Source organism: Eublepharis macularius, chromosome 13, assembly GCF_028583425.1.
Source record: "Eublepharis macularius isolate TG4126 chromosome 13, MPM_Emac_v1.0, whole genome shotgun sequence".
NCBI classification, from domain to species: Eukaryota; Metazoa; Chordata; class Lepidosauria; order Squamata; family Eublepharidae; genus Eublepharis; species Eublepharis macularius.
In genome coordinates this window covers 47,195,989-47,214,476 of record NC_072802.1, presented here as the reverse complement: position 1 = coordinate 47,214,476, position 18,488 = coordinate 47,195,989, and the positions used below count along the sequence as shown (strand labels likewise).

Below are 18,488 nucleotides of genomic sequence, written 5' to 3'. Positions count from 1 at the left end.
TGCCTGGACCGTGGCTGCTGCGCCCGACAGCGTGTTGGTGGTGGCGGCGGCAGCGTTGGCCGGCTGCAGCAGCTGCGGGCCAGGCACGCCAGCTCCGTGGCACGTGCCTCTGCCCCCGGCACCCCCTCCGGTGCCCCCTCCGGTGCCTCAGCGCTCGCAGCGCCCACCTCACCGCCTCAATGGTGGTGCCAGCCCTGCTTCTAGAAAGGTTCAAATCAGATAAAAAACTATGGGGCTTTGATTATGAAAAAACTGAGTTTGAAAAAGAGCTTTGTACAAATGATGAACATGTTATTTCCAAAATGTATAAACTGTAATTGAAATTTGAAACAGAAGAAGAATCTGCGAAAGATTGTATGATAAAATGGGCTAAAATTTTTGGGTATAATATACTGATGGACCAGCGGGAGAATATGTGGGTAAAGGGGCTCAAATTTACTTTGAGTTCCACACTTAAAGAAAATTTTTATAAAATGATGTATCGTGGCATATGTCTTCTGACAAATTAGCAAAAATGAGTAAAGGTATGTCAAATAAATGTTGGAAATGTGAGCAACATGAGGGAACATTTTATCATCTTTGGTGGACTTGCCGTAAAGCTAAAAAAATTTGGTCACAAATTCACATGACAGTACAAAAAATGTTGAAGATTACTATATTATTTAAACCAGAAGCCTTTTTGTTGGGATTAATGAACAAACAGTTGGAAAATCAACATGGTATTTTATTTCTATATATGACCACGGCAGCTAGGCTTTTGTATGTGCAAAAAAGGAAAAGTACAATTGCCTTCAATCGAGGACTGAATTATGAAAATGACAGAGTTAGCGGAGGTGGCTAAACTTACAGCTCTGATCAGAGATAAAACATCGAATATTTTTATGGTTAACTGGAAACTCTGTATTAATGATTTGCGGTTTTGATTTTGAAGAAGATAAATTTGGGAAAAATAAATAGAAGGGGAGCAGTATTGGAAAAGGAAATTTTTGGAGATATTAAAACTAAAAGTATAATATTTGTTAAAATATGATAGGTGTTGTAGAAAAAAATGGAAAATGAAACATATTGTTTTTTGTTATTTCTAATTTCTGTCTCTTTTCTTTTTCTGTACTCTCTTTACTTCTTTTATCTTCTTGCCCTTTTTACTGGGCTTTTAATTCTATTAATAAAATAAAAAATTATTGAGAAAAAAGAACAAAGTCATAATTATGGTCTTGGTCCTCTCCTGCATTGTTTCAGTCATTTCATCTCTCAGTTGATACAGAAGTATCAGAAGAAGCACCCAGGTCAAACAGTCAGAAAAGGGGTCAGCTCTGAGGACAGAATAATTGGCTGTGCTAGAGAAGTCATGGTTTCTGTGGCCTGCAATGCTCAGGAGGTGCACAGATGAAGAGTAGATATTATTACTTTATTTATAGGTTTTACTTTATCAATATTATTTTATTTATAGTCTGCCTTTCTCACTGAGACTCAAGGCAAATTACACAGTATAAGTCAATGCAATCAATAGAATGAGACATCTAATAAACAATATATCAGGACTAGGATTACAGCACTCTGAAATAAAGCATTAAGTGTTAAACATGATATAAACGTGCTTGGTAAATTCTGTCACAGCCCACTCCTAGAAAAATGGCACAATAGAAATAAAGGCACCGTCTCCCTTACATGTGACTCTATTTCTTTTAATAAAGGAGCACTGAACTGTGTGACATCCAGCTCCATTTCCCCTATCTCCCTCTGCACCATCTCCACTTTCTTCCCTCACATTATCACCCTTCTAATCTTCCTCCCCATCCCCTTGCCCCACCTCTCACACAGTCTTTCCTCCTTGCAACCACTAATCTCATTTGTGCTCCCCAGCCCCAGCCCCTGTTGTTTCTCTTCCCTCACATTCCTCTCTCCATCTATCTCCAGTGATGTATATTTTAACATTCCCCATAATTTTTGCAGAAGGGGGGGAGCTGTCCGTGGATTTACAGAAATATACATCTTAGCATTTTGTGTTACCCTTGCAGATTTTTTCATCTTCTGTGGGGAGGGGGAAGATACTTGGCTACTAGATGTGATGTAATCATGTTTTAACTTGTGTGCCTCCTTGAGGACCTTTGGGAGGAAATGAAGTCTAAAAATAAGCACATAAATACATGGTTGTCATGCTCCTCCTCAGAATTTCCTTCCAAATTCACAGATCTTTCTTACCAGCTCTTTAGAAATCCTCAGCATTCTAAGACTTGCTGAAAAGCTGCCTGAGAGCTCACGTGCTTTTATAGACAGCACTGTGAAATATCATGTGACAAGTATGCAACCCAAAGCCATTTTAGCTCTTGCAGAAAATCTACCTCTATGCATTTAGAGAATCAGTCTTCTCCCTGCCTACCCCTACCAACGATGGCTTCCCACAATTTCCTTTGTCTCAAATTAGAAATCTATTGGCTTAAGAAGAAATGTGACCATCCTATACAAACAGAAAGCAAGCCAAACAAGAAAGGGAAATAATCTGCCTTATTAAAGAATGCTGTGTAAACACACATGCTACTTTATACAAACATTATTTCCTATATTTTTAAGAGCCACTTTTGGCCGTACAGATCTCATGGGAAATGTGTTAGAAACTCACAGCAGAAAGAGGAAATTCTGAGAAGCACAAAGAATGCTAGGCAGGGAGGCAAAGAAAGAAAGCTCCAAGAGTTCACAAATAAGTTATTTTCAATGGGAGGAACAGAATCAAGTTTAAATACTACCAACCCAATCACTATTCATGCTACACAACAACCAGACCACAGCTGTTAGAGACTTCTGAACGATCAGTCTGAGAGTGAATGTCACTCAGAAAAGATATACTGAAGCTGACTGCCTACACAATTTTGAAAGACAAATGCAAAAAAAGGAGGACCTGTGAAGAATCCAGGATTCTCCTGTTGACAGATTGATTCCAAACTTAGGTATGGAGAAAGCTTAATACCTAGGCAGCACCTCTGAAAACTACCAGGGCTGCATTCAGAAGTCACATGTAATTGTGGGTGAGAAAAAATGTGCATGAACCCAGTTTATTACAAGGCTCATGCACATGTCTCTCCCTTTCACACTGAGAAACGTGGTTAAACATTAACTCTGATTACCCATGACGTATAAATGAACCCCCCACACACCCACACATACACACAAGTTAACTGAAGTTAGCCCCTCCCTCAAGGACCCTGAACTAAAGTTTAATCTAGATTTAGAATCCTGGTTAGTGAGGAATGGGGAAACTAATTCCAGTCCTGAGTTCCTACATCAAAAGTAACCAGAATTCATGTTAAAAAGCAATTCTCATCTTGAGCAGAGAGGGAAGTGTGACAAAACAATCAGGGTTGTGCATATGTGCCCTTAACTTGTGATATCTGAATGCAGCCCAAGGCAGATCTTTTAAAAATATCTTCCTTTTTAACATTCAGTACTGTAGAAATCCATTACATTATATTTAGATGTCATCACTGGTATCACACAGCCACAAAAAGGGCTAATGTGAATAAATGCCATTTTAGGCTCTCTGGCCTTTTTTATTTCTGTTACAATAATCTGAAGAAAACTATTTCCATATGAATAAATGGAAAGTCATCAATATCCCACATTTTATATCCCCCCAACTTTTTTACAACATTATACAGCTATGCAAACATTTCTGTGTACACAATTTATTGTAACAGCAAAATGTGCATATTGAATTCTCAGCACACACTTCTATGTGTAGTACTGTTGAAAGCAACTTACATTAAACCTAATAAATGTTTCTTTAAAAATAAGCAACTTTATGCAACTGGAAGAACTAGTTGTTCCCATAACTCCCGTCTTTGCATGCAGATGGACATGACATGCTACATTCAGCAGCACATCACCTACCAGCACTTACGGCTATTCAACCCCCTACATATGGGGAGCTGCAGAATCAAAACTAAAGCAGCAAGATTCAAGTCCAATGACACCTTAAAAACCAACAAAATTTTCAGGTATTTTTGAGAGTCAAAGCTCCCTTCTTATGATATCTTGTTGGTCTTTAAAGTGTCACAGGACTCAAATCTTGCTTTTCTACCACAGACCAACACATCTACTTACCTAAAATTAAAGCAGTTTTGCTTAAAAGGTACCATTTTTTGCAATTCTCCCAGATTACATATAAATCATCATCATCACACATTTCTATAAACTCTATAGACTGACTATATTTTTTGTATTGTTAACCCTCCCTTTCCTTCTCAAAACACCCACAAGAGAAATCTTACATTACAAGATGCAGAAGTACATAACGGTTGAAATGGGGACTGATCAGTCTCGGGAGGAAGACTACTTTGCCACAACAGTGTAACTTGAGCCCTTTACTCATCATGTACGTCTGCATTTCACCTGATGATGATGGTGGTGATGATGATGTGTTGATGGCAGCAGCCAAAGGAGATCCAGAAGGGCAATTCCAAGTACCACAATCACCACTCCTAGTCCTTCTGAATTACCGCCACAGCACGCTAGTTCCGATCAGCAGCACTTTGTTTTAAGAAAGCAGAAACTGCCCCTTTCCAGCTCACCGTTCAGCTATGCAGACTTCAGGATGACAACTCTTAAGGACGTTCCAGCCTCATGTAATAAAGAGCTTGCCTTTATCTAGATGCCAGAGAGTACTACACTCCCTTAAGGGGAAAAGGCAAGACAGGAAAGAGAAAGAGCAACTGAGGGGGCAGAAACCCCATAGCAACACTCTCACTTCCACCAGACTGCTTGCCAGCGACTACAAGATATCCGAATCTGAGCAGGAGGCTGGGGACAGCTGAGTGATGAGTCATGTGGGGAAGAACTAACTTCTCAAAATATTTTCAGCAGGGGCTGTTCAGAAAGAATGCTTTGTAGTAGTATGAATGGCATAGGCACTGGTCAGCTTGAGAGATTAATTTGTATATTCAAATAAACCTTTATATTTAACAATTTAAACAGGGTAGCATTTTCTGTCTGTTTCCTGAACAATGCAATTAATTATTGTTTTAACAGCTGCCGGGAGGGGGGGGGGACATATGGTACATGACAGAACATTTTCCAGGCCATTTCAATGAAGTACTTGCAACCAAGTGACAACACATTACCAACATACACCACATCACCCCTTTAACTATATAAAAGTAAGTTCAAAACAGAAATGAACTGCAAAAAGCCAATAGAAATTAAAAGGATCTAAATATTCAGATACCCAGTCTCCAAAGAAATTCTGTCCTGGCTCTTCAGGAGCAAGGCGCTGACACCTTCCTGAAATCAAACGGGTGCCAAACTAGATTGGAAAGTTTGTCTGCTCTTGCAAATCTTGGATCCAATCTCTTGGCCTGGATGCCCAGCCAGTCTCACCAGTTGCTGACTGCCTGCTGCCCTTCAGTCACTCAGAGATTCAAAACCAGGCACCTCTCCAACTGCAGACATGACGTTACCCTGGGCCCCTTTTATAAGCCCTTGGAGGAGGGGAGAGAGAGCCCCCTCCTTCTGCCCAGAAATGTCCCTTCTCGCTGTTTCAAGCTCAGCCAGACTGCCCCAATCGTTGCTTCAGAACAAAGAAAAACATTTCACTTTCCAGGAATCTACCTTGCACACTCCTCCTCCTCAACTTAACCTCATATTTTCAATAAATATATTTAAACCAACAGTCCCTAAGCCTCCCCTCCCTGCCCCGGAATTATTTTAGCAAACACAGATTTAGCAACATCTATTTGCTGATATACTAAGATCTAGTTCTCTTTAAGAGATCTGATATGATTCCGACAGTTAATGAACAGGGCTCTAGCCTGTGAAAATGTCTACTACAATAAATCTATTGATTTTTTAATAATATGATTTTTTTGTACTTCAAAAGCCAATGGCCTGTTTCCCACATGCAGAAAATTGAGATGGAAGTGTGGTGGTAGGATGGACTGCACCAGCAAGCAGATGGTGAATTTCAGCTTTGAATGCTCCTTTTCATGAAAGCCTGAATGCAAAATGAAAACTAGTATAGTTTCCCTCCCCCTCTGTTTGCTGTGCTGATTTCTGTATTTGCATGAAGTTTTAAAAGGTTTTTTTTAAAAAAGGAACATTCTAAAATGATCCATGATCCTCCATGTCAGATCTCTGTCACTTTATTCCCCTTCATATGCGAACCTCCAAACCTAGTACAGTTACTCCTCTAGGAAGCAATCCCTGATGAGATCTGTCTTCCACAGGTCAGGCCATGCTTCATGTCCCTTTGTTATGCAAAGTATTCATATCAAAAGAAAGAAGCAGGGCATTTGCAGCAACAACCCAGAGCTGTAGAATGGCCTGCCTCAGAGGTCCAGGGTTATTCTTTTCTCACAGTATTCCAGTTGGTATATACATTCAATTTATTCCAAAAGATGGTTCAACTAATGAGGTTTTGTTACTGTGGTAGCTGCTTTTTAATATATTATTTTATGCAAGCCCTCTTGAAAATTATTTTAGATAAAAATAAAATTGTTGGAGAAAAATAGCATTACATTGCATAATTACAGTATTAACTGAATGTTTCTAGTCCTCAGTATTGTGCAGGTAGTGAATCTGAAAAGCAGACACCAGCATACAAATGACAAGACCTCCCAAATGACTGAAGAGCTGACCCTGGATTTTAATTCTTTGCTGCTCTTCTCTGTAAGAAGAGGTAGATACACTTCCCATCCTGCCAAGTAACTGTTTGTTCAAAAAATGACTCAGAAGGTACAGAGTCAAAGATACGTGGCTTTTCTAAAATAAGTGCAACCAGAGTTGGAAAGCAGGTCAGTAGGTCAGTACATTTTGATTTATTTGTTGTCTCCTAGATGTTGCCAATTTCTCTTTTGTAGCCTATTTCTACTAGTCAAAGCCAAGTTCTGTACAGTGTCTGTTATAGCAACAAACGTTATCATAAAATGCATCAATTAAAATACATCAATTGAAACACCTCCATTATGGGATCTTCTAGAGAAGAATACAGGACTCTGTCCCTAGAGCAGGGAGACAGGAGAGAAGAAAAGCTGGTAGTTCATCTCTCAGTTGAGATTGCAAGAAAACAATTGCAAAGTTCTTCTCCCCCAGCACACGCAGCTCTGTTTTTGAAAACTGTCTTTGAAAAACTCTTCCCCTCTCCTGCCTCCCTGTGCTAGAGACGTAACTACAGTTCCCAGGTAACATTGCGTCCCCAACATGTTAAAAAACATGCGTCTGGAGTCACTTGTAGCTTCTCAAGCATATATTGTTATCCTACACTATTATAAAAATTGAAGTATCTTCTCCAAAATCATCTTTAAAACTGCCAGCATCAAAGAGGTATGGCATACATAACATTCTTTAATGAAACCCCTTCACATCCAAGTGCATCTTCTTTTGTACAAAATGAATCAATGCTTCACCCATTTTAATTACACTGTAGAGGCAGCTGAGGTATCAGATCAGCATAGTTTCATGCAAGACAGGCATTCTCGCTGGGCTGAGATACTAGATTTCCTTTTGCACAGGCAACAGACTAGGATTTTGCAGTTACTCTCTGGTGTTTTCCACTGATTATTTGGGGGGGGGGTCATGTTCTGTGAGTCAGGATTTCCCATCAAGACATTATTACAGTATCACTGTATCTGCTACTGCACTCTGTGCCCCGTTTGCAGAGAAAGCTGTGTCATCAGACCAGATTACTTGTCAACCTTATGCTACTATACTCAGCTGATGACTGATCAGCCAATCAAGTCTATGAACTTGAAGCAGCCAGGGACTTGGTGTTTCTCAGAGATCTGCCAGGTGCCCAAATACAGTCTGTGACATTATGAATACCTCTAGCAATGTCGTGAGCTAAGTTAAACTGGAACTCCATGTTGAACGCCACATGTTCAGTATTAGATGTCACTTTGAACTGGTGCGTCTCCAAAGTTCATTGAGTCCTCTTGGATTACCTGACTTTTAGACTATTCCAGTCAGCCACTCTGAATGCTACTATACGATGTTATTTTCTGTCTACATTTACATGTACATGAAAACAAACAATAGAAGAAACAAAGCCAAAGAAGAGCAATGAATTACTCTTCACAGGTTTCTGATGGCCTCAGAGATGTGGAGCAGAAAATTTCACAAAATGGAAAGTTTTCCAGTGATTTATTTTTCCTCAAAAAAATTTTACTTATAAAATTAATTTATTCATAAAATTAATAATTAATGGATGGCATTGCTTGGCAGCCTTAAAGTTGTAATTAACATTTCTCAGTACATGCATATTTTACTGATCTGTAAATAGGGCGGACAGTAAACCACACAAATACAACAATCGAAATTAAAAGATCAAATTATGAACTCATCTGATTGGCTGTGCAGGTGAAACCAAAACCAAAGCTAAAAATCTAACTTATGTTTCCTCTCACAATAGAGGTGCTCCTATTACCTCTGTGGATAAAGTATGTGGAAATAGATGACCAGACAGCCACATTTACAGTATATCATGCACTGTTTTATGGATTAACTAAAATTTGTGTCAATGGTTTTCATTGCCTTTGTTTTTTCTTACATTTAAACAATATGCATCCTATATCATCTTGAAATATAAACAGATATTATTCCAGTAAAAATAATTTCCACATAAAGCTTTAAATTTATTTGAGCATTTTTTGCATACTCAAATATTTCAGCTCAAGTATTATTTGCTATTGGGATATAATGTTAACATGATATTCTTTTAAGAGTCTGTCCACTAGATACAATTCAAAAAAATATTTTAAATTGGATTATGCTCTATTTAGGGCATTGGAGAATTTGTATATTTGTTCAGAAAACCCACAACAACACTGTTCATTACAACTGGCAGATATAATGCTATAAACAGAAGAGCCAAATTATATGGGGTCACTCCCAGAGACAAATTGAACTGTTCAATACTCTAGTTATGCCAGCTGGAGAACTATAGTTAGTAGTTACCCTCCAGATCTTCAAAATCTGCTAACACAGGGGACTCGTGATGGTTTAACATTAAGGAAACATCAGTATAACTTGGTACTCATGTAAATCCTCCATTGGAAGAACTCTGCTGACACAAGGGCCAGAACTGAGCCGTCAATGGAGGAGCTGGTGTTCCTCAGAATAGGTTGCCCTGGCACCTATAAAGTTCATTGTGTCACCTAATATATTCAACTATGATTTTTTTGGAAGCTTCTCTCTACAGTTCTCAGGGGAAGTACAAATGGGTGGATCTCACTAGTTTTTCCACTGGTGAAAAAGGGAAGAAGGGTCCCCTTTGACTACCAAAACCTATGGTTTGGGATTATGAGACTAGAATGGACAAATGTCATGAGGAACAGGGGCTGTAATAATGAGGGCAATTTGCAATAGAGCAAAAAAGTAGTCTGGCTCCGACCCAAAGCTTATTTATCATTTTGTAAGAAAATGTTTTGCCGTATAACTTTAAAGTGTGCATGCAGTTCTTGTTGTTGCTTCTTTAACATGTAAACTTAACTTTATACCATTCAATGGTGGTGACTGAATTCATTTCTTAACCAGTTGCTTTCTATACTGGCTCCAATTTTCAATTAAATGGAACTTTTAAAAGGAATAATGAAATTATAAGAAATTGGGGAAAAGTTAAGCTGTGGTAAGAGGTTAGATTTTTGTTATGCTGATGACAACCAAGGTTACCTATATATTTAATTATATATTATGACACTTTTGTCATGTTTAACAAAATTATGAAAAGAAGTTAGGATTAGGTGTTGTGGCAGCAATGATTTAAAAATGCAGCAATTAAAATATAAAACTCTTAAGGTTGACAAATTAGTCCAACTCCTAAAATTTTAAGCTGGCTCCTAGAGGTAAAGAAAATGTGTCTACACCTGTCTTAATTCCACTGAAACAAGGATTCTGCCCCTTGTAACAACATGATGTTATACTGACAAGTAAGTTGGTTTAAATGTTTTAAAACTTCCACTGAACAGAAATGAAAGCCCCAAATTACTATTTCCTCTATCCCAACACACAGCTCCTCCCACTGCAGCCACAATGGAGAACAGGATTTGGAGCTTGTAGCCAACCATGACACACACACACAGTAGTATATAAACCCCCCCCCCAGGGAAATGTTATCTCACACTGCATGGTGCAGGGTATGGAGTCACTCTGACCTTATGGTGATCAAACTTTGGATCTGGGAAAGGGCATTTGCACAAAAAGGAGCACTTTGCACAAACAGCCTGGTTTCTTAACATAAGACCATATTACTGACACCTACCTTGACAGAGCCTTTGCATCTGCCCACCAGACAGAAATCTACAACAGGAACCTCTACTCCTACTGGGGTAAAAGGACAATACATTCTATGCAGAGAAGCAAAGGAAGGGGATCCTCATCTCAAAGTCTGACAGCTGCAAAAGTCTCTCTCCTTCCCACCCAATGAACATCTTCCATAAAGACGGCACAGGGAAAGAATACACTTGCAGAAAGGAGTGGGAGCTTCCTGGCCATGAACCCTGGCCAACATGCTTTGGTGAAGGTAAAAAAAAGAGCATAGAATCCCTCGGAATAAGCTCCTGGAAATCTACTTCAATCACTGAACCTCCTTTTGTCTTGCTGGATTAGAGTACAATCATGAGCAACACCACAAACAGAAACTGCAGACAGACTTCCACTGCAACTTTTATAAGGGGATGGGTAAGTATAATCTCAGTGAGTATACTATCTCCTCCAAATGGTGAACCTCAAAGTGTTGACGTCAAAAAGTGAATCTCAAAGCATTTTGGGACTCAAAATGCTATTTCCTTCCTGTTTCCCATCTCTGTGATTTTCCCCACTGAACTATTCAGGAGGGTGCAGCACGCAGACTGTAAATGCACACTTACGTCTTCAATTGTTGTTTGTCCTAGTATCTCCCTTCCCCCTCCTTGGCAAAAATGAAAAAGTGACTCTTCTCTCACAGGGAAACTGTTTCCTCAGCAGGACTTTAACCTTTATCCATGTGTTCTTCATGTGCATTTCTCACAATCTGCTGTGTCAATTGTGAAGGTAATTGAGTGATGTGCTACAAATAAGCATCCTTCCTTCCCTGTGTGTTTCACTGTTAAAAGGCTGGTTTGCAGGCTGTGTGTTTGTGTGTAGTATATGCAAATTTATATCCCTATCTGCAACAATTTGTGGAGTTCATCATTTAGAGTTTATAATAGCTGTGCCAAAATGGTTCAAACTGCTGAGGATGCTGTGGTATGTCCGCTGAGTTATATCATGTCTGTGTACTAGGACAGGGCAACGTCAGAAAAAGGTTCCAGGGAATCCTTGGGTTCCTTCCATGCCCAGCTGATGTATCAACAGTGCACACCACATCATGATACATCATGGTAGATATCAGTGATGTCATCATGGACTCTTGTGTATTGCTGTGTTCCTTATTGTTAATAGGATATTGGTTTCTCTTCAAAGTTTTCTGCTGGTAGCACTTAGCACACAGGATACCAATTACACTAAACTGATATTACATTGACACTAACTGACACTTAGAATTACTCTGCAACTTATGCAAAATCATCATGACTGTCTAATACAGATATCATCATTTTGGGATATGAAGTCACAATGGTTCTCATTTAAAAGAAGGATGATACTCTTCATCTCATAGTTCTTACATAAACAGAAATAAAATGGCCATCACAGTGCCCTAGATTAGAAGACAAGAAAAAAAACCTTAAGAGGCCCAGCAGTTTGCCATCTCTCCTTTCAAAAGACAGCTCAAGACAAGAGGTCATACCACATGTACACAAACATGCCCTTTGGTCAAGGTTCCCTTATGTACACCCATGTGGCAAGAATGCTATCCTGTCTGGGGGAAAGACTACTGTTTCTCTGATATCTCTAGCACTTTGTACACAGTCAGTGGCCCTGGTGAGGAAATGCTCTTTGAAAAGCTCATACTTACTGCATCACCTGTCCCTATGATAAATATCTATCCTGTCCATCAGATTTACCTAATTTCATCGAATTAAATGCATGAACATTAATCCCCTCTTGTATTCATAATGATGCATTCTGATGAAATTCAGCTATTGGCAATTAATTATCTTCAGAAAAAAAACATGAGGGAACTCATGGAAATAAATTGTTTCCTAAAAATAAACTGGTGGTGGAGACTACTGTCACATCATAGCTGACTTATGACAAACCCTGGTGGGGGTTTTCATGGCAAGAGACTAACAGAGGTGGTTTGCCACTGCTTGCCTCTGCAACCCTGGTCTCCCATCCAATTACTAAGCAAGGCTGACACTGCTTAGCTTCCAAGATCTGACAAGGTCAGGGCAAAAATAAACTAATCAGAGAAAAATTGAAAACTACAAAGGAAAGTGTCAGGGGACTAGCAAGGACCACCTCTTCCATTTACAGGAACATTTATCTGGTGGTTGTTATGGATTTTCCGGGCTATATAGCCGCGGTCTTGGCATTGCAGTTCCTGACGTTTCGCCAGCAGCTGTGACTGGCATCTTCAGAGGTGTAGCACCAAAAGACAGAGATCTCTCAGTGTCACTGTGACACTGTGACACTGAGAGATCTCTGTCTTTTGGTGCTACACCTCTGAAGATGCCAGTCACAGCTGCTGGCGAAACGTCAGGAACTGCAATGCCAAGACCGCGGCTATATAGCCCGGAAAATCCACAACAGCCATCATTCTCTGGCCGTGAAAGCCTTCGACAATTTATCTGGTGGCTTGTTTTTCCCACTGGAGCCATTTCTGCCCAGGTAAGAGGCAGCTATATATCCCACACCAACTATGCTCTTAGTCTCTTATCATTTTAATTAAATTTAATAAGGAAGAGGAAAATTATCAGCAGTTTGTGACCTAGGGTATGAAAAACCACATAGGAAAAATACTGCAAATTTAGAAGTCAGCAAGAAGAGATACCAGATTCTCATTAAAAGAACAATCAAGCTATTGTATTATTTGAACCTACTACTACTGTAATGCACTGTTTGCAGACAGAAGGAAAACAAACTTTTCCAAATCTACTTCTAATTTGGCAGCCATTATTTTAAATTGGAATCATTCACTAGTGCTTAAAGCTTAAGCTACCATACTAGCTATCAGAATCCGGCTGACAGTAAACGAGAAAGCATTTGAGTAAATCATACCAATCTTATTTAGTTACTTATCAGTAGGGAGTCCTTGAAGCTACTCTCCAGGGCTCAAACTAATCTTTTACTGCTAGTCTCACTAACGCAGTGGCTCTTCAGACAATTGCTGCTAAAGGAGACACCAAGATCTTCCCAGGCCTCTTAAATTCCATTTTGTTCACCAGTGTATGATATCACATCATATCAGATACTGCATTACCCAGTATCATTGGCAGCTCATTACCAGTACTCCAGAGATAGGTTATACAGTTTTCTCTGCCAAATACAAAATCTACAGTTACTTCAACAGCAATGGAAAATCGTTTACTAATTTTAGTCCCCACATTTTTCTTCATTATTTGTACTAATACAAGAACAGAAGAAATGGCTAAAATTACTTCTGCTCTACCTTTGCTATCAAGCACAGAATAAATGCAAGGGAATTTTCACCCAGTGAGAGTAAGGCAAGGCATGAAGCATATGTCAGAGGTGCAAACAGAAGACAATACTAACAGAGCTTCGTTGTGTCCTGCCCTTCTTCCAAGGAACTCAAAGTGGCACTTAACCCTCATAATAACCATAAGAGGTAGGCTTGGCCAGGATATAGTGAATTTCAGAGGTGAATGGGGCTGCAACATGGGTTTACCTCACGCTCTAACCACTGCATCGCAACACTCATTTCATCTTGGTCTTTCTGTTATGAATAAACGTGAAATACAAGAACATGGCACAAAGCCTCAAGAACTTACCTCCCAATCACTTGCAATTTTGGGTGGTGCCTCTTGGCCCAATGTTTGTAGCTGCTGCTCCTTATACTTCTCATATTGCCTATATCCTGCATAACCTCCTCCCGTGGCCACTAAAAAATGCAGTGGGCGCAACCGCAATACTCCCCTTATTGGTGCAGTGTGGAGTTGCCGCTGACCTGCAACACAAGAAGCCAGGTCTTTAGGGAAAAAGCAGGCAGACATTCAAAGGCATCAAGTCAGAGAAAGGGAAGCTCATGCTGTAACTAGTATCTCCATGTACACAAATGGAGACCCATATGGAGACCCAAAGTACAAATGAAATTGTGACAAAGAGTGGCATCAATAGTCACTTCCTAGAAGAGCTGATTCCCAACTCAAAACTTCTCAGAACTTTACTCTGCAAGCACATCAGAAAACTGGCTGCATAAATTACACCAGAATTGTTTCACATTTATTTTAAACATTTCTGCCTTGCCTTTCCACATAACTGCTCAAAGTAGCTTCTTTAAAAAAACCCAAAACAGCTTTAAAGTCTAATAAACAAAACACAATAACAACATAAACACCGGCAGCAACAGTTTAAAATGATAAACAACATCCAAATAAAGAAGAGAATAAGACTTTTTTTTACTTCACAACTAAAAGATTACAAAGATTGTGCCACTCACTGAAAAAGCCTTGTCACCACTCAGAGCAGGGCCTTAGATCTGATTTTCTGATAGGAAAATAGCATAGGCTAGGATGCAAGCGACAGAGGTGAGCTATACAAGTAGAGATGGGTACTAAATGGGAAAAACCGAGCGTTTCGTGTTTCGTTGCATTCCACTAATCACGAACTTTCACAAAATTGTCCCGTTTCATGAAACAAATCATTAGTTTCGTGATTTGTCAGAACCCAGGGCACTTCAATGGCCCCTTCATACCCAGAGATGCCAAACTTGCAGGGAGACTTCAGCAGGCTCTCCTCCACTCACCCTCACCCAACAAACCAGCAAGAACAAATGCTCTAAATAAGAATATAAGCAAAGAAAATTAAAGGAAAAAAGGTAGGCCTCAGTCAAGCTGGGCCCCAGAGCCAGGCAATGCCCTGAGACTGGGGTTGGGTGGAGCGGAGAAAAGAAGGGACTCTCACCCAACAACCTTCCAAGCAAAGGGCAAGAGCTGAAAATAAGAAAGAGGCTTTTCAGTCTCTTTTAAAGCAGCAGCTAATCCAGCCAAAAGCTCCCGATTCCACTCTCTCACTCTAAATCCCAGCAACAGGTCCTCCCTCTCCCTCTGTCTAGTGGAACTGAAAAGCATGAGGTAGAGATCTGTGCCTTATATAAGAAATGCTCTCATAGAGCAGAACAGGAGGTCTCTGGTTGGCAGACAGATCTGCCTAACAGGGTTTGGAGGGATGAGATTGCTGTTCCCATGGTTACTGAAGGCCTATCTCCTCAGCTGCTTAGGGGATTAACCCCTCTGCTCCTTGCTGTATAGGGCAGAATGGAAGCTCTCCAGTTGGCAGGGAGAGCTGTCTATCAAGGTTATGTGGGCTAAGATTGGGGTTTCCAATAGCAACAAAAGGTCTGCAGACATTCCGGGTCTATGTTGCCTAGGGAATCAATTGACTGGCACCAGCCTGTCTGGCATCACAAATCATTCATTAATCGAATGAATTGGCCACAAAAGTTGTGAATTTCATGAAAACTGCAGCCCCACAAAACGTGTTTCACGAAATTCGAATCAGCCTAATTTGTCACAAAATTTAATTCGTATTTCGATTCATGCCCATGTCTATATACAAGTACTCTGAACACCACAGTGCTGGATCCAAACATTAATAGTTCCAACAGCATCTGATTAAGTAGAAAATAACATACAAAAGCTCATATTATGTAAACATTTCTTTTAAATATTTCTATACCACTTTTCTGTCCTAGACTCAAAGTAGTTTCCATGTATACAACATCAAATTATCAGATAATCAGTACAGCCGTTCATTTATAAAGGTCAATGGTTCCAATCAATGGTTCCAATGGTTAAGGCAGCCTTGAATTATTTAATCTACATCTGGGTTTTCTAATGCTAATTGCTATTGTTCTAGTGTTACAGTGTTGCTCTTGCAGGTAACCTTGGGAAATGATTTTGGAAAGGGATCAGAAACTTTTAATTAAAATATTTTAAACTCTAAAATTTGCTAATTTCAGGCTTTTCAATTCTAGCTACCATCACATTTCAATAAGACTAACCAGCATTCTTGGCCACGGACAAGAGCTTCCATGCACTAGCTAAAAAAAGATCTCCCAGAGATCCCTTGTCTCCAAGCAATCTCATGCATAGCAGCTAAAATGGTCATTGTTTAATATTTGGGGGGGGGGGGAATCTGTTCTGTATGACATTTTAGCATGGTTTTATGGATCAGGCTGCCCAGTAAAGTTAGGGCCATGATACCTTTGTTGTTCTTAGGGAAAGATGTACAGCAGAATTTTTAAGACAACCTTTGGCTATTTTGAGCAAAAGGAAAAGTGGTATGCTTTATTTATTTAAAATTTTTATACCCTTGCCTTATCTTCACAAACTCAAGGTAGCTAATAAAATAGCATAAGCTGCAAGGACAAACATCATAAGCGTTTAAAAAACCAATAAACACAGTTAAAAACAGAGCCCCAAAACAGCTGGAAAATATATACAAATACTAAATACATTTGGGATATTGCCATTTCTGAACAAACTTGTTCTATATTATCTGTCCTTTCCAAGTTTTTATAGCACCTTAATTTTGACAAAAAATCAGTGTATAAACTATTTTGGAATGACAAATTTTAAGATATTTAAAAATATGCACTATTTAAACAGAGAATTCTTTTGTAATTATGCAACCAGGAGAATACCTATTATATCTTTAAAATGATAGCAAAGAAGCTGCATTCATACTGTCCTAACATGCTTGTAATGTAGATGATCTAAAACATAACTAATTGATTTAGCTGAAGAGTTCTGACATGCTCAGAATAGCAGCTACACAAGTCACAGAACCTCTGGTCTTTCTGACAATTAAAGATACAATATCATATGATGTCACCGATTATTTGCTAATGGCTAATGAGTGAAGAATACAAATGGTAGCTCTTATTTGCATGACTCACTGAAAAACAGAAGTTTGCTTAATTGTTCAAATTACAGAACATAGAAACAGAATATAGAAAACAGATAAAAGCTGATGGTAAACTCCTACAGAGAAAGCTTAATAATACAGGTACTAGCTCAATGCTACAGATGTCTGATGTTCTAGTACACAAGATGTCACTTCTGTAGATTGGAAGACAGACGAATACCTCAACAAAGGCAGACCTAATCCACATTATTACTATAATAGTGGATAGTCCACAATAATTCTGACCTTACCCCCAGGAAACTGGGTACTCAGTTTCCTGGGGATAAAGTGTAGATGACTGGGGAAGGCAATGGCAAACCACCCCATAAAAAGTCTGCCAAGAAAACATTGTGATGTGATGTCCCCCCATGGGTCAGTAATGACTCGGTACTTGCACAGGGGACTACCTTTACCTTTACCTGACCTTAAAATATGCACATGAATCAATGGCCATGCCTTGGGAAACCCTCATTAATGTCAGATGTTTGGTTAGTAAGCTCATATATTCTTCCAGTATGAGTACAGCAGCAACCATAGAAGCAAAGCAGACATCACTTTGATTGATACACTGGAGTATATTCTACAAAGGCTGTCATACAATCTAAATGAATGGTCTGAAGAGATCATTTTGAAAACTCAGTGGGCTTGATACACAAGCATCACTTTTCTGGAGTTAATGCATGACCATGAATAAGAACAAAGATCGACTAGTCCACACTGGTCTATGGAATAGTTAGAAAATGAAGATGATACCTATTGGCATGAAATCTGTAAAGGAGAACTTGTTAAGCATCCATATATTATCATCTTTCTGTGGTGATGGAAAGAAGTCTCCACCTTGTCACTGGTATCAGATGAAATTGGTATTACTCAGATGTCAAGAGATTTGTATGCTGCATGAACCCAGATGACAAACTGCATGATGCCAGATGACAAACATATTAATCCTGCCAGGCTGTAACTATTAACCGAGGACAAAAGAGATCTTGTTACTGGGTTTTTCTTTTTCATCGTTTCCACACAGTTACATAGCCCTTGCTGTCCTGGCTTTTCTCTAGGTTTTTTCCCCTGCTCTTTCTGAAACCTGTATGTATGTATGTATGTCATTTATAGTCCGCCTTTCTCACTGAGACTCAAAGCAGATTACATAGTGTGAGATTAGTACAATCAGTTTCAAGGACATTTCCATACAGTATCAAGAACATTTCCATAGACAATGCCATTGGATATATAAAATACAAGTTTACAAAGACATAGCATTAGCAAGGATCCAATAAGAATTGCTGAAACATAATCAGTTCTAGGACTGACATTAGACAACATGAAGCACAGATAGTATATAGGAGTACAAATGTAAATCAACAGATTTAGGCAACATAATGGTGAAATCTATGGTCCCTAACTCATTAGCGAAGCATCTGAGACTCCCTCCCTACAATACCGCCCTCCTATCTGAGTAAAAAGCCCTTTTGAATAATTCAGTTTTGCATCGTTTGTGG

At 39.3% G+C, this 18,488-nt stretch overlaps 1 protein-coding gene across 4 annotated transcripts in view; it reads right to left on the bottom strand.

The window, feature by feature from the left end:
• PISD (phosphatidylserine decarboxylase) overlaps positions 1-18,488 on the bottom strand; it is a 66,806-nt gene that overhangs the window by 34,269 nt on the left and 14,049 nt on the right. Inside the window, exon 3 of one of the 4 annotated variants that reach the window (XM_054996316.1) lies at positions 13,854-14,029. In XM_054996316.1, coding sequence (XP_054852291.1) covers positions 13,854-14,029 — 176 coding nt within the window. Of the gene's footprint in view, positions 1-4,386; positions 4,535-5,218; positions 5,241-13,853; positions 14,030-18,488 lie in introns of those variants that run through there. The other 3 variants (XM_054996318.1, XM_054996319.1, XM_054996317.1) reach the window with 3 other exon arrangements.